The sequence below is a fragment of the Equus caballus genome, chromosome 24, assembly GCF_041296265.1.
Source record: "Equus caballus isolate H_3958 breed thoroughbred chromosome 24, TB-T2T, whole genome shotgun sequence".
Classification (NCBI taxonomy): domain Eukaryota; kingdom Metazoa; phylum Chordata; class Mammalia; order Perissodactyla; family Equidae; genus Equus; species Equus caballus.
Genome location: NC_091707.1, coordinates 20,330,836 through 20,347,240, shown reverse-complemented (window position 1 = coordinate 20,347,240; position 16,405 = coordinate 20,330,836). Strand labels below are relative to the sequence as shown.

Here is a 16,405-nt window from a genome sequence, read left to right as displayed (position 1 = left end):
TGTTCTCCAAGAAGGATTCTGTTCTGGAAGGAAGCCATGGTGGGGCAGTTTTGAGGTTCACAGAGGCTGGACTGCTCCAGCTCCTTGAGGCCTTCTCACGGGGGGTTCCGTGCGCTCACCCGGTGGTGAAGGGGCAGACTCCTCCCAGCGTCAGCTGCTGTTCTCCGGGTGGCCCCAGGACTTCCCAGTGAGTATGAGGTGGCTATTCTGGAGCCCTCCTGTTCTCAGGTCCATCAGATGCTGCCCTCATGACTGCCTCTTTCTCTCACATAGACGTCGAGACCATGTAGGTCTTGTGATTGTTGGTGGTTTATTCCTACCAACTTCTAACGGGGCTACTTTGTCATGTAGCTTTGTTTTAAATGTTGTCCATGCGACTTTGGTTTTATCTGTTTACTGGTTTTATGTGGGGATTCAGAGACACTGAAAACCTGCTGCCTTGGCCTCCACATTCTCCAGGAATTGGCTTTGTATGTGTGTTCAGTATTAATTATGTCTATCCCAGCATTATAAAAGGTTATGATCTAGTTTAATCATTCATTGGTAATTTCGACCTTCTCCTAGTTTTTAAGTTTGTCTTGGGAGATCTCACTTTCAGTGTCATTTCTCTCAAGGATGTCTCTACCATGGAGAGTTTCCATACCCTTCTTGCATGCCTGAAGTTGGTTCTACGAGGTGGAAGAAAGTAAATGTATTGTTGTTACGTGTTCATCATCCTGGCCTCGCCTTGTGTATCAAAATACCCAATCTAAGACTGTTTGTATAATGGAAGGCCTGGGTTTCATAAATAGTGGAGAATAAATAACACTGTATGGTTTTCATAGAGTTTAAAAAAGCTAAACAAGACAACCACATAAGGTAAATTAAAATGTCCTAAGCTGCATGTCATTCACCTAAACTATCAGGAAAAGAGAGTACCTTAGAGAAAGGAATAAGAAAAGTTTTTTTCTCTGAAAATAGCTCTACCATAGTCAAACTTGACCAGAAAAAGACAAATATGTATGGCTATTTGTAATCTTAACTAGATTACATTCCTAATTTTTTTTTTTTGGTTAGGCAGATTGGCCCTGAACTAACATCTATTGCCAATTTTCCTCTTTTTGCTTGAGGAAGATTGTCGCTGAGCTAACATCTGTGTCAATCTTCTTCTATTTTGCATGTAGGATGCTGCCACAGCATGGCTTGATGAGCCGTGTGTAGGTCTGCACCTGGGATCTGAACCCATGAACCCCAGGCTCCTGAAGCAGAGTGTGCAAAACTTAACCTCTACACCACCTCGCCAGTCCCAAAGTTACAGTACATTCTTTTAAATGGAAAAACTAAACTTTATGCAAGGAATGCACATTTGGGTGATGGATCTATGGGAAAAATTGCAGGGAGAGGCTTACTGTAGAGGTCAGGATAACGATTTCTTAAAGGATGGGGCATATAGAAGGAGCTTATGCTGTAGGTGGCAAAGTTCTATTTCTTGATGCAGGCGCTGGTTACAAGCACATTCACCTTCTAATAACTTACTGTCACATGTTTGGAGTATGCAGTTTTCTGCATCTGTGTTTTATTTTACAATAAAAAGATGAAAAAAGGGGCCGGCACTGTGGCCGAGTGGTTAAGATCACGTGCTCTGCTTCGGCGGCCCAGGGTTTTGCTGGTTCACATCCTGGGCGCAGACATGGCATTGCTCATCAGGCCATGTTGAGGCGGCATCCCACATGCCACAACTAGAAGGACCCACAACTAAAAATATACAACTATCTACTGGGGGGATTTGGGGAGAAAAAGCAAAAAGAAAAAAAAATTAGAAAAAAAATGAAAAAATACATATGAAGAGTACCCCCTCTCTCTGACTCCCCTCACAACCTTGTAATCATCTTTAGAGACACATTTCTACATCAGATACTCGATGCTTGAGAGGTCTATATCTAGTCACCTTTGCTAATCCTAAACTTTGAAAATACACTTAGGCATATAATTTACCCAGTTCCCTTATCTGTAAAATGGGAATATTCATCCAATAAGGCTGTGAGGATACGATGATGAAAAAAATCTTTCTATTAAAGTAGAACAGCACAGCCACATTGCAAAAGACATGCTGGGCAGCGGGCTAAGTTCACTCACGACCTAAGGGCCTTGCATGACTTAAGAGCTCACTCTCCAAACTTGTGCCTAAGCAAAATGATAAGGACTGTTAATAGCAGTTTGGAACTGCTAGCAAATTATCAGAAAAAAATTAAATTAAAAAAAATGCCAACAATCTACATACAGTCCTGGGACCTCCATTAAACTACCTTCTCTCCTCAGCTGCATACCGCACCTAGACTATCAGATTCTAAAAGGACTTTGCAACCAAAAGAAACAGGGAAGGGGGTTAATACTAAAACCTAAAGCCAGCAAGCAAAGCATCAGCTCCCACCACAACGGCGGAAGAGGCAACGCAAGGGCTTTGGTTGCAGGGAGGTGGTGCAGAGACTGAACAGCTGAGAATGAAGACATATTCTGAAAAGGTAGGTCAATCGCCTGCGACACATGGCAACAGGGATGCTGAGTGGGAGTTCTGGAACCACATACGTAATTATTTTTGTTATATGATACATAACAAAGAAAACAAAAGCCAGACAAAATTCATGCCAGTGTGTACACGGGCACTGCTTATTTGTCACAAGTCAAACAAGATCTATGCATGTGACATTCAGGTAGGAAGGACAAGGCAGAGAGAAAGAGGAATAACATAGATAATCAACGGATGAGAAGAATTGACAACATTAGATGTGAAATGGCAAACTGGAAAATGAAGAAGAACAAATAAGGACTCACAAGGAGAAGAAAAATAAGAGGGGGAAAAAAGAGCAGAAGAAAATGAAGAGGACACTTTCCAAAGGATACTTTGAAAACAAGTCTGGAGTAGTTTTAATATATTTATTTTAAAGTAGCTAGAAATCAGATATGACCACAGGCACATATTTGGTCTGCAAATGGAATCTAAATTGAAGATCTACTTTAGAGAAAGTAACCCAATGGGTATGTGTGCTTTGTTCCCTATTTGGGCTGTATAATCTTAAATATGGTATATATGACGTCATAATTACAAAAATAATTTATCTAATAAATTAATAATTTTACTTTACTTAAATAACTTCAAAAGGGCAGTTCTTACCAAGTGGTATACATCATCTAAACAAGTAAATTCGTTAAAGCTGATATTAAGTTTCCGAAGTCCAGTTAACTTAGAGAGATCTCTCAATTTACTTAAGCTGTTTCCATGTAGATTCAGACTCTGTAGTAAAATAAAATACACATGAAAGAATAAAGCAGATTATATTCTACACCATAATTAAATAACATTGAGAACTTAGAAGAAAAAAAATCTAATGTATGATCATAAACACATTATTGGATAGCATCATTGGATTCGGTTCTTCATTAATTTGATCTTCCACTTGGTCTAAATTTAGCACAAATTGGCATGAAATACTTTTTAGAAAGTAGTTAAGTATATTCTTAAGATATTTATTAGGGCAGATCTATTTCACAGGCCAGGCAGTGAACAATGTAGGCCCTAAATATTTTGGGTATCGGCTAGGATACCTCATAAGAGAGAGGATAGCAAAGGCACACTTGGATTGCCAGAAACCATTGGAGGGCACTGGACTAAGGAGGAAAGACCGAGGGTGTTGAAGTGGGAGGACAGAACATCAAAGAAGGAGGTAGGGGAGTGTCTTAGACAATTTCCATATCAGAATTTGGCCCAGACTTTCCCTGTCTGCTTGATCCTGGGCTATATAGAAGTAAATGTTATTACATTTTTATATTTAGGGGAGACCCTGATGTTTACATATTTTTCTGCCTTTAAACCACACCATTGTGAATCAAGTGAACGCTGTATTTATGCATAGTCTACAAAATAAAGCTGCACAAGAAAATATATTAATACAATTGACCACAGTATTCAAAACAAATGGGTATTATGATAAAATCAGGTGTCTACCTCCCAACCCTCTTCACTCACCACCACCATCTTATAGCCTATTATACTGTGGATATAACTAAACAACTGACCAGGAGAAACAAGTAAATTTCTAATACCTGTCAAAACTTAGTTGAAATTTTTAAGAATGGCCAATTTATGCAGACTAGTTTATTCTACAGGTCACGTATAGGTATCATCCAGATAGACTCTGTAGATAACTTACACTTAACACGTCCACAACTGAACTCACCATCTTCCCTAATTACCTGCTTGGCAGCCTACATTTCCAATCCTAACTAAGAATTTTACTATCTAACAGATATTGTTGATCACCTCCCATCCCTCTTTTCCATATAAATTTGATTCTAGAAATGTTTCTCCAACCAGCCACTGCCTTCCACCAGCGCGACCAGTGCTTTAGTTCAGACTGTTATTTGTCCTCTGGACGACTACAATAGTTTCTACCAGATTTCCATAGCGCCAGGCAGTTAAATCCATCCACAAACTACCAAACTAGGTCTTTAAAAACAGACAGTCTGTTCCTTAAAGAAAAGAATCTAAATTTTTAAATTTGTTTTCTAAAATCTATCCTAATGTGGCTACAACCTCCTACTTTTCTGGTCTCAGCCTCATGTATCCTCGTATTCCAACCTCTACCTTCCACCATCACACACCCTGTGTTCTAGCCACGCTGAATTTCTGTGTTCCCTGAAGGCAGCACGATCTTTCAACACCATGTGCCTATAGATAGGGTATTTCCTCTGCCTGGAAGACACAAACAATTACATTTCTCATATCCTTCAAAAAACCTGCTCCACTCACCTCTTTCTGTGGAGCTCTCCCAGCAACTCCAAGCTTCCTATATTTGTTTACATGTCTGTCTCCTCCACCAACCTGATGTCCTTGAGGCAGGGAAAATAATTTATTCATTTTGAACCCCAATGCTTACAAATGGAAGGGGAAAAGTCCCTCCGTTCTTGTGCTGTGGGTGTTGATCAAATTAATGCAGTCAGGTGAGGGTCACACGGAGGCCACAGCTCCGTGAAGTCTTACTTGCCTCCCTTTTTCATTTTACAAACCAAAGATAATCAAAAGACCTACCTTTGGTGCTGGTGTTTTCACTTTGATTTAATCTCTTTAAGCCTACAGGAATACATGTTGCAGAAGCTCGATCCAATCAGAACACATTCATTTTTTAAACCTTTATAACTAAAGCTTTATTACCAAAAGTTTATTACTCAAATATTCTCTCTTGACATTATAGTGCAGAAACAATAATTTCTCAGTCCTGGCAGCTGGAAGATTGCTCCTGTTATCACTTTCCTGCACATTTATGATAAAGATGGTGATACTGCCACGATATTATGAAGTTTTCCTTCCTCTCTAATAATAATGTCCTGGGTTGAAGATGTACTGAATGGTGACGATGCAGTTTCACCAAAGCAATCCCACAAACTTCTTGAAAAGGATGTTTTCTGAATATTTTCATAAGCAGACTTAAAACTATTGACCTCACTTATTATTTTTAAAAATATTTTTGCATTCTCTTTCTGTTTTACACCATCACTGGAGAAAAAACTGTCATCTTAAACAATGGATTTTCGTCTGTATGTCAGCTTTTAGTGAGCCCCTAGAAAGATAGTGTCATGTAAGAATAACTTGTCTTCTCAAGTGTTCTTATTAATTTATCAGTCAATCAAATACCAATTTGCTGACTACTACTGCAGGTTCAAGCAAACAACCCACTTTCTCTGCAAGAACCACTTGCTGTTAATAAAAGCATTCTTTTTTTAAACAAGTAGCTAATGAGTATCTAACGTGTGCCAGGTACTGTGCTAGGTAATGGCAGAACTGCTGCTAGTCCATACGATGCTTGTGAGCAAATCAGAAAAAGGTAGCCTTTCCTCAAGCCACTTTCATTTCCAGCTTTTAGAAAACTGTCACAATATACTGATTGGATTAGTACAAGAAATTTTACCAATAGTTGTGAGAAAACTGTTGCAGTAAATATATTACTCTGTGATTTAAAAGGTGCCCCGTAGACGTGGCCCTCTTGTGCAATGCACACTGCAGAGTCTGACGCTGCTGTCCCGGTGCTGGGGATCCACATGACTAAGAATAGCCACAGCCTCTGCCCCTGTGGGGTTTACAGTAAGGACACAGAGCATAAAACAAAGGAATCGGACCTAGGCTTAGAGGTAAGAAAAGGCTTTAATGGTTAAGTATATGCCTAAAAGATGTGCGGGAGTTAACTAGGAGAAGGGGGCCAGGGAGAACATTCCATGCAGAAGGACTAGCCAGTGCAGAGGCTCTGTGTCGGCTGCAAACAGGACGCATTTAAGAAACAGAAAGGAGGCTGAGAACAGAGAGCTAAAGGGAGGCTAATATGAGAAGAGTCTGGAAAGGTGGGCCAGCTATCAGGCCATGCAAAACCTTATAGCCATATTAAGGACTTTGGTTTTATTTTTAAAACAACAGAAAATCATTTGAGGTTTTCAAGTAGGAGTGGTGAGGGTGACAAAGGTGACACGATCATATTTGTATTTTTTTTATTTTTTTAAGTTTTTTTTTTAAAGATTGGCACCTGGGCTAACAACTGTTGCCAATCTTCTTTTTTTTTTCCCCCCCAAAGATTGGCACCTGGGCTAACAACTGTTGCCAACCGGTTTTTTTTTTCTTTTTTCTGCTTTGTCTCCCCAAACCCCCCTGTACACAGTTGTATATCTTAGTTGCATGTCCTTCTAGTTGTGGGATGTGGGACGCCACCTCAACGTGGCCTGACAAGCAGTGCCATGTCCGGCCCAGGATCCGAACCCTGGGCTGCCGCAGTGCAGTGTGTGAACTTAACCACTCAGCCATGGAGCCGGCCCCCATATTTGTATTTTTAAAAGATTACTCTAGCTTCAGCACGGAGAAGGAGTTGGGGCTCAAAGTGAAGCAGGACAGGACCTCTGTTGCATAGCTCTGGGAGGCACTCCCTACCTTGTATTGAGCTATATTCAGTTATATAGGGAATGGCGTCCAATGAGCACATTAACAGAACATAATGTGAATTGTGCCTCTTGGAGTTGTGCAATGTTGCGATGGTAGTGTACAGGGAGCCCAGTCAGAAGGCTACAGCAGTGGTCTAGGTCAGAGATATAGGTAGTTTGAATAGAATGGTAGCAGGTTTGAAATGGACAGATCTAAAAGTCAACATACAGAGGTAGGCTTAATATCTCAAAAGAATTGCCTCACTGTAAACTAAGTTGCTTCAAAAAGTAACTCAAATTCTGTTGACTAATTTTGTAAAGATAAAGCTCCTATATTCTATGTTCATTAATCCTGGAAACTGATTTGAAACTTATCTGTCTTCCTCTTAATAATTTAAAGAGACCATGTTATTCAGGAATAAAATCCCTTGCAAACCAGAAGGCTACTGGCAGACCTACAGTGTCTACACTTAAAATGCGGTTAGTCTCAACTGAGATGTGCTGTAAGCGTTAACTACATTCCATATTTCAAGACTTAATATGAAACTATCTGAATAATGAATCTTCATATTGATTGCATATTTAAATAATACTTTGGATATATTATATTAACTAAATATATTATTAAAACTCATCTTATTTAATTTTTTAAAAACTTTTTTAACCTGGCTAATAGAAAAATTTAAACTATGTATGTGGTTCATATTAGATTACTATGGACATCACTGATCCAGTCCACATGGAAGGAAAGGGCTGGGCATTTTTAACTTTCATAGCATGATGCCTGACATCGTCACGTAGGTGGTTTAGGATCTTTAGACTTTAGACATGTGAGAGATTCTGATTCCAAATTCAATGTTGTTATCCAAAAACTTTATTCCTCATAATACTCACCACAATATGACTATAAATGTTAGTCTTTGTAAGGGAAAGTATCGTTTTATCATCCAAAGTAGTCAGTTTTTGTCTGGGCTTGATCCTGGGATCCATTTTTATAACTTGATCATCAAATTTCAAATCCTGGGAAAATACTGATCCTTCTGAATTTTTTTTGCTTTCTTCTAGAATAACATTGTTGAATGAAGAAAATAAAGAGTGAGCCTTGACCTAAAAAATTTATTAAAAATATTGAAAATTTTGTTGCTGTATTTATCATTTGAAAAAGAAATTGGCTATGTAGAAAAGATGAATTAACTTTTTTCAGATACATGGTAATATCTATGATGATCAGAATCACATTAGGAAATCTCTGAGAGTAGATTAAAATTGTGGGCTAAGAAAGGGTGTGTTCATCCCCTCCCACTGAAAATTCCTTAAAACTGGCAAAAGATAATTTTAAAATATTTTATAACAGTGGAGAAGGCACCAGTCAAAGACTAGAAGTTGTGAGACATAAATCAGAATGGACTGAATTGACAGACAGATAGGATCAGTAACGTAACCTACAGCTAAAACATATGCCGGAGATAACTACTTTCAAGAGCAGATTCAGAGAAACTTGATGTTCAGAGTGAACAGGTAAAACATCAGGAGGATGCCCTAGATAATTATCAGGTAATTAAGCAATTATGGGAAGTAATTATGGGAAGTAATTATTGTTGAATGAGCAAGAACAACATGAACAAAGAGAAATGGCTCTAGAGAAAAACAAAAAACGTCCATAAGAGAATTTTTTAAAATTTGGGAGAAAAAAGCATCTATGATAGAATAGGCTGCTATAGAAAGGAACAGAGTAAACACTTCAAAGTCAAAATAAAAACAATTAGTGAAATAAAAAATATTCAGTAAATGCTCTGAGAAACCAAATGGATATGGCAGCAGATCAAATTATCAATGTGGAAGCTAATATTGAAGAAATCTTTCAGAACATAGAATTTAAAAGTGGAGATGTAAAATATGAGAGAAAAAAAATTAGAAGACATGGAGGATCAATTCAGAATGTCCAATCTTTAACTAACAGAGGTTCCAGAGCACTTAACAAGAATGAAAGAGAAGAAATAATCAAGGAGTTAAGAGAAGAAAACTTCCAAGAAGTGAAGAAAGAACTGAATCTTTAGATCAAAAGAGCTCCTGAAGTGGCAAGCAGAAGAATGATGCAGCTGAGGTCTTTGCTGACATTGAACAGTCACAACAGCCAGAACTGCCCACCTCTCGACTTCTTGCTATTTGAGTTATTCTGCTGACTGTTTGTCTGGGTTTCTGTTTCTTTTGCTGAGAGCACACTTGACTGAGACAGTCTCATTCATAAAAACAATATAAAATATAAATGCCCAGAACTAAGCTTAACAACAAATGTTTACGACCTGCAAAAGGGGACTTGAATAAATGGAATAACTTATCATGTTCTTGGATGAGAGGCCCAATACTGCAAAGTGGTCAGTTTGCCCCAAATTAAGGTTTTTTAATTGAAGTATAGTTGACATATAATATTATGTTAATTTCAGGCATAGTGATTTAACATTTGTATACATTACGAAATGATCACCACAATAAGTCTAGCAACCATCTGTCACCACACAAAGTTATTACAACAAATAAGAAGTGATGGCAAGGATGTGGAGAAGAGGGGATCCTCATGCACTGTTGGTAGGAATGTAAACTGGTGCAGCCACTATGGAAAGGAGTATGGAGGTCTCTCAAAAATTAAGAATAGAACTATCATATGATCCAGCAATTCTACTTATGGGTATTTACCCAAAGAAAAAACCCTCACTAATTCAAAAAGACACATGCACCCAAGTTAAGTTTTAAATTCAATACAATCTCAATCAAATCCTAATAGGATTTACAAATAGAACTTAAGCTGATTCTAAATTTTATTTGGAAAAGAAAATGTTCAAGAATAGCTGAGAAAATTTTTTAAAAAATAAGTGGGGACAGAGAAAGGGAATCTGCCTATCACATATCAAAACATATCATCAAGGTTGTAAGAACCAAAATAATGTGGTAGAGGTCCAAGCTTGGACAAAGAGATCAACGGAACAGGACAGAAGAACCTAAAAAAGAACCTCTTATATATGAAAATAATTTTAATGATAAAGATGGTATTTCAAAATAGAGCAAAAAAGATGATGCTGGACTTGATTCCAAGATGGCGCCGTGAGTAGTCCTCTTTGTCTCTCGCCCTTCGAGTCTACAATTATTTGGACACTTATCGCTTGACAAAGGATATCCAGACAGCATCTCAGGACGTCTGAGACACCCACGCGACTATACATCGGAAGGCGGACGGACTTTCCTCCGGGAGGATGTGGAAATAGGTGAAAACTCTCCGACCCCGACGGGCAGCCTAGTACCCGCAAGCGGCTTTCTTCCAACGGACGCCCCCAGAGGATCCACACACATCTAGGGCAGGAGCGAGAACACAACAGAGGAGCGACGGTGGAAACAGGTGACCAGAACCCTACTTAAACCCCCTGCAATTACTCCTAAACGCAGAGGGAAACTTTGGAGTTGCACACCTGAGCCCGCGGGGAGAGTCTCTCCCCGCCATTGGCGGGGAGACCCAGCCTGGTGCTCGGGGCGCCCGGAGGGTCCCAGAGAGACGCCCGCCCCGGGGGACTAGGGATTGCCGGAGATCTCGGAGAGGACCGGGGCGGGGGAACTTTCAAAGGCGGGTCCGGCGACCCGGTGGGGAAGCGCCGGAGCTCCGCCAGGCAGCAGACAAAACTCTCTGTCTGCCGGTAGCAGAGGGGCCACGCTGAGCACTCAGGGCTCCCGGCAGAGGCCCGGAGAGAAGCCCAGAGGGCGGGGCGACCCCCAGCTGCCGTTGCCCGCCCCGGGGGACTAGGGATTGCCGGAGATCTCGGAGAGGACCGGGGCGGGGGAACTTTCAAAGGCGGGTCCGGCGACCCGGAGGGGAAGCGCCGGAGCTCCGCCAGGCAGCAGACAAAACTCTCTGTCTGCCATTAGCAGAGGGGCCACGCCCAGCATTCAGGGCTCCCGGCAGAGGCTCGGACAGAAGCCCAGAGGGCGGGGCGTCCCCCAGCTGCTGTTGCCCGCCCCGTGGGACTAGGGATTGCCGGAGATCTCGGAGAGGACCGGGGCGGGGGAACTTTCAAAGGCGGGTCCGGCGACCCGGAGGGGAAGCGCCGGAGCTCCGCCAGGCAGCAGACAAAACTCTCTGTCTGCCGGTAGCAGAGGGGCCACGCTGAGCATTCAGAGCTCCCGGCAGAGGCCCGGAGAGAAGCCCAGAGGACGGGGCGACCCCCAGCTGCCGTTGCCCACCCGGTGAGGCTAGGGATTGCCGGAGATCTCGGAGAGGACTGGGGCTGGAGAGAGTTCCAGAGACCCAGCTTAGTAGCCTAGGGGGAAACCCTACAGGCTCACAGAAGCCTTAGGGAAAGCCTCTGCACAGCACCAGTAGAAGGCACCCAGCCGCCAGCCACAAGGCTGGAAGACCCCAGGGCAAAAGCAGCATAGCTAGGTGTACTAACCACAGACTGTAGAAGATGCCAATAGCTCTCCTGCGACCCATAGAGGACAAGTGAGATTTGGTGGGTGCCGACAGCAACAGAGCGACAAATATAAGTGATCCCACCCCTGGCCGCTGGAAAAGCCCATAACACCGTTGCAGACCCCAAGGAGAGAGCGCATCTAGGTGGGCAACAACAGTAGGCCCCTGCAGCCTGAAGCCCCCCGTGACGGCCCCCACGGCAGAGGAGGGAATCCAAAGGGCCACTGTGGCTACGAAGAGGGGCCCAGGCCCAGTTAGCAACTACAGACAGGGTTCCTGGTTGGTGAAGTATAAACAGCTGCTCCCCCCACCGCAGCAGCTGAAACAAGTGAAAGGAGCAACTAAACTCTATCTCCATGCGGAGGCACAAATCAACATCATCAAGCAATATGAAAAAATACATTAAATCTCCAGAACAGAAAGAAAGTAACAAATACACAGAAAACAATCCCAAAGAAAATGAGATATATAACCTAAATGATGATGACTTCAAAACAGCCATCATTAAAATACTCACTGAGTTAAGAGAGAATTCTGACCGACAACTCAACGAGTTCAGGAGCTATGTCACAAAAGAGTTTGATACGATAAAGAAGAACCAAACAGAAATATTGGAAATGAAGAACACAATAGAGGAGATTAAGAAAAATCTAGATGCTCTGAACAGTAGGGCCGATAATATGGAGGAAAGAATTAGCAATTTGGAAGATGGCAATATAGAATTGTTGCAGGCAGAGGAGGAGAGAGAAGCAAGACTTAAAAGAAATGAAGAAACTCTCCGAGAATTATCAGACACAATTAGGAGATGCAACGTAAGGATTATAGGTATACCAGAGGGAGAAGAGAAGGAGAAAGGGGCAGAAAACCTATTCAAAGAAATAATGGCTGAGAACTTCCCAAATCTGGTGAGGGAGATGGATCTTCAGGTGACAGAAGCCAATAGATCTCCAAACTTTATCAATGCAAGAAGACCAACTCCACGGCATATAGTAGTGAAGCTAGCAAAAGTCAACGACAAGGAGAAAATATTAAGGACAGCCAGGCAAAAGAAACTAACCTACAAAGGAACCCCCATCAGGCTATCAGCAGATTTCTCAGCAGAAACTTTACAGGCTAGAAGAGAGTGGAATGATACATTCAAAAATCTGAAGGACAAAAACCTACAGCCGAGAATTCTCTACCCAGCGAAAATATCCTTCAAATACGATGGAGAAATAAAAACTTTCCCAGATAAACAAAAATTAAGGGAGTTCATTGCCACAAAACCTCCTCTTCAGGAAATCCTCAGGAAAACCCTCATTCCTGAAAAATCCAAAAAAGGAAAGGGGCTACAAAACCAAGAGCAGAGGAGATAAGTAGAAGGACAACAACAGAGAGTAGCAGCTCTACATCAGAACAGATTAAACCATGGGACGAGAAACAAAGGAAACTGAAGAAAACCGGAAAACAAGACACAAAATGGTAGTGGTAGGCCCCCACGTCTCAATAATCACTCTAAATGTAAATGGATTGAACTCCCCAATCAAAAGACACAGAGTGGCAGGATGGATCAAAGAACAAGATCCAACAATATGCTGCCTCCAGGAAACACACCTCAGCCCCAAAGACAAACACAGACTCAGAGTGAAGGGATGGAGAACAATACTCCAAGCTAATAATGAACAAAAGAAAGCAGGTGTCGCTATACTAATATCAGACAAAGTAGATTTCAAAGCAAAACAGATAAAGAAAGACAAAGAGGGACAGTATATAATGATAAAAGGGACTCTCCACCAAGAAGACATAACACTTATAAATATATACGCACCCAACACAGGAGCACCAAAATTTGTAAAGCAACTCTTAATAGAACTAAAAGAAGACATCAACAACAATACAATAATAGTAGGGGACCTCAACACACCATTAACACCAATGGACAGAACATCCAGACAGAAAATCAACAAGGAAATAATAGAATTAAATGAAAAATTAGACCAGATGGACTTAATAGATATATATAGAACACTTCATCCAAAAACAGCAGGTTACACATTCTTCTCAAGTGCACATGGAACATTCTCAAGGATTGACCATATTTTGGGAACCAAAGCAAACATCAATAAATACAAGAGAGTTGAAATAATATCAAGCATCTTTTCTGATCATAACGCTATTAAACTAGAAATCAACTACAAGAAAAAAGCAGAGAAAGGTGCAAAAATGTGGAGACTAAACAACACGCTTCTCAACAAACAATGGATCATTGAAGAAATTAAAGAAGAAATCAAATATTATCTGGAGACAAATGAAAATGAGAACACGACATACCAAATCATTTGGGATGCAGCAAAAGCAGTCCTAAGAGGGAAATTCATCGCAATACAGGCTCACCTCACTAAACAAGAAAAAGCTCACGTAAGCAACCTCAAACGACACCTAACAGAACTAGAAAAAGAAGAACAAACAAGGCCCAGAGTCAGTAGAAGGAGGGAAATAATAAAAATAAGAGCAGAAATAAACGATATTGAAACAAAAAAGACAATAGAAAGGATCAATGAAACAAAGAGTTGGTTCTTCGAAAGAATTAACAAAATTGACAAACCCCTAGCCAGACTCACCAAGAAAAGAAGAGAGAAATCGCAAATTAATAAAATCAGGAATGACAGAGGAGAAATCACAACAGATACCAATGAAATACAAGAGATCATAAGAGAATACTATGAAAAACTATATGCCAACAAATTGAACAACCTGGAAGAAATGGACAAATTCCTAGACTCCTACAATCTCCCCAAACTGAATCAGGAAGAAATGGAGAATCTGAATAGACCAATCACAAGTAAGGAAATAGAAACGGTAATCAAAAACCTCCCCAAAAATAAGAGTCCAGGACCAGACGGCTTCTCTGGAGAATTCTACCAAACATTCAAAGAAGACTTAATACCTATTCTCCTCAAACTGTTCCAGAAAATTGAGAAAGATGGAGAACTCCCTAACACATTCTATGAAGCCAACATCACTCTGATCCCCAAACCTGACAAGGACAACACAAAGAAGGAGAACTACAGGCCGATATCACTGATGAACATAGATGCAAAAATCCTCAACAAAATTTTGGCTAACCGATTACAGCAATACATCAAAAAGATTATACACCATGATCAAGTGGGATTTATACCAGGGACACAGGGATGGTTCAACATCCGCAAGTCAATCAACGTGATACACTACATCAACAAAATGAAAACCAAAAACCACATGATCATCTCAATAGATGCAGAGAAAGCATTCGACAAGATCCAACACCCATTTATGATAAAAACCCTCAGTAAAATGGGTATAGAAGGAAAGTACCTCAACATAATAAAGGCCATATATGATAGACCCACAGCCAACATCATACTCAATGGACAAAAGCTGAAAGCCATCCCTCTGAGGACAGGAACAAGACAAGGGTGCCCACTTTCACCACTCCTATTCAACATAGTTCTGGAGGTGCTGGCCAGAGCAATTCGGCAGGAAAAAGAAATAAAAGGAATCCAAATAGGTAACGAAGAAGTAAAACTCTCGTTGTTTGCAGACGACATGATCTTATACATAGAAAACCCCAAAGAATCCACAGAAAAACTATTAGAAATAATCAACAACTACAGCAAAGTAGCAGGTATAAAATTAACGTGCATAAATCAGTAGCATTTCTATACACTAACAATAAACTAACAGAAAAAGAACTCAAGAACTCTATCCCATTCACAATCGCAACGAAAAGAATAAAATACCTTGGGATAAACTTAACCAAGGAAGTGAAGGATCTATACAATGAAAACTACAAGACTTTCTTGAAAGAAATAGGCGATGACATAAAGAGATGGAAAAACATTCCTTGCACATGGATTGGAAGAATAAACATAGTTAAAATGTCCATACTACCTAAAGCAATATACAGGTTCAATGCTATCCCAATCAGAATCCCAAGAACATTCTTCACAGAAATTGAACAAACAATCCTAAAATTCATATGGGGCAACAAAAGACCGCGAATTGCTAAAGCAATCCTGAGCAAGAAAAACAAAGCCGGCGGAATCACAATCCCCGATTTCAAAACATACTACAAAGCTACAGTGATCAAAACAGCATGGTACTGGTACAAAAACAGGTCCACAGATCAATGGAACAGAATTGAAAGCCCAGAGATAAAACCACACATCTATGGACAGCTAATCTTCGACAAAGGAGCAGAGGGCCTACAATGGAGAAAAGAAAGTCTCTTCAACAAATGGTGCTGGGAAAACTGGACAGCCACATGCAAAAGATTGAAAATTGACCATTCTTTTTCACCACACACCAAAATAAACTCAAAATGGATCAAAGACCTAAAGATTAGGCCTGAGACAATAAGTCTTTTGGAAGAGAATATAGGCAGTACACTCTTTGACATCAGTTTCAAAAGAATCTTTTCGGACACTGTAACTCCTCATTTGAGGGAAACAATAGAAAGAATAAACAAATGGGACTTCATCAGACTAAAGAGCTTCTTCAAGGCAAGGGAAAACAGGATTGAAACAAAAAAACAGCTCACTAATTGGGAAAAAATATTTACAAGCCACTTATCCGACAAAGGGTTAATCTCCATAATATACAAAGAACTCACACTGCTTAACAACAAAAAAACAAACAACCCGATCAAAAAATGGGCAGAGGACATGAACAGACATTTCTCAAAAGAAGATATGAATATGGCCAATAGACACATGAAAAGATGTTCATCATCGCTAATCATCAGGGAAATGCAAATCAAAACTACACTAAGATATCACCTTACCCCCGTTAGATTGGCAAAAACATCCAAAACCAAGAACGACAAATGTTGGAGAGGGTGTGGAGAAAGAGGAACCCTCATACACTGTTGGTGGGAATGCAAACTGGTACAGCCACTATGGAAAACAGTATGGAGATTTCTCAAAAAGTTAAAAATAGAAATACCCTATGACCCAGCCATCCCATTACTGGGTATCTATCCTAAGAACCTGA

General features: G+C 40.6%; 1 protein-coding gene across 10 annotated transcripts in view; it reads right to left on the bottom strand.

Annotated features, from left to right (window-relative positions):
• Positions 1-16,405, bottom strand: part of LRRC9 (leucine rich repeat containing 9) — a 122,357-nt gene that overhangs the window by 52,134 nt on the left and 53,818 nt on the right. For all 10 annotated transcript variants that reach the window (XM_023627830.2, XM_023627826.2, XM_070249824.1 and 7 more), the window contains 2 exons: positions 7,831-8,043; positions 3,152-3,271 (listed from right to left, as the gene is read on the bottom strand). In XM_023627830.2, the coding sequence (XP_023483598.2) occupies positions 3,152-3,271; positions 7,831-8,043 (333 nt within the window). The remainder of the gene's footprint in view (positions 1-3,151; positions 3,272-7,830; positions 8,044-16,405) is intronic.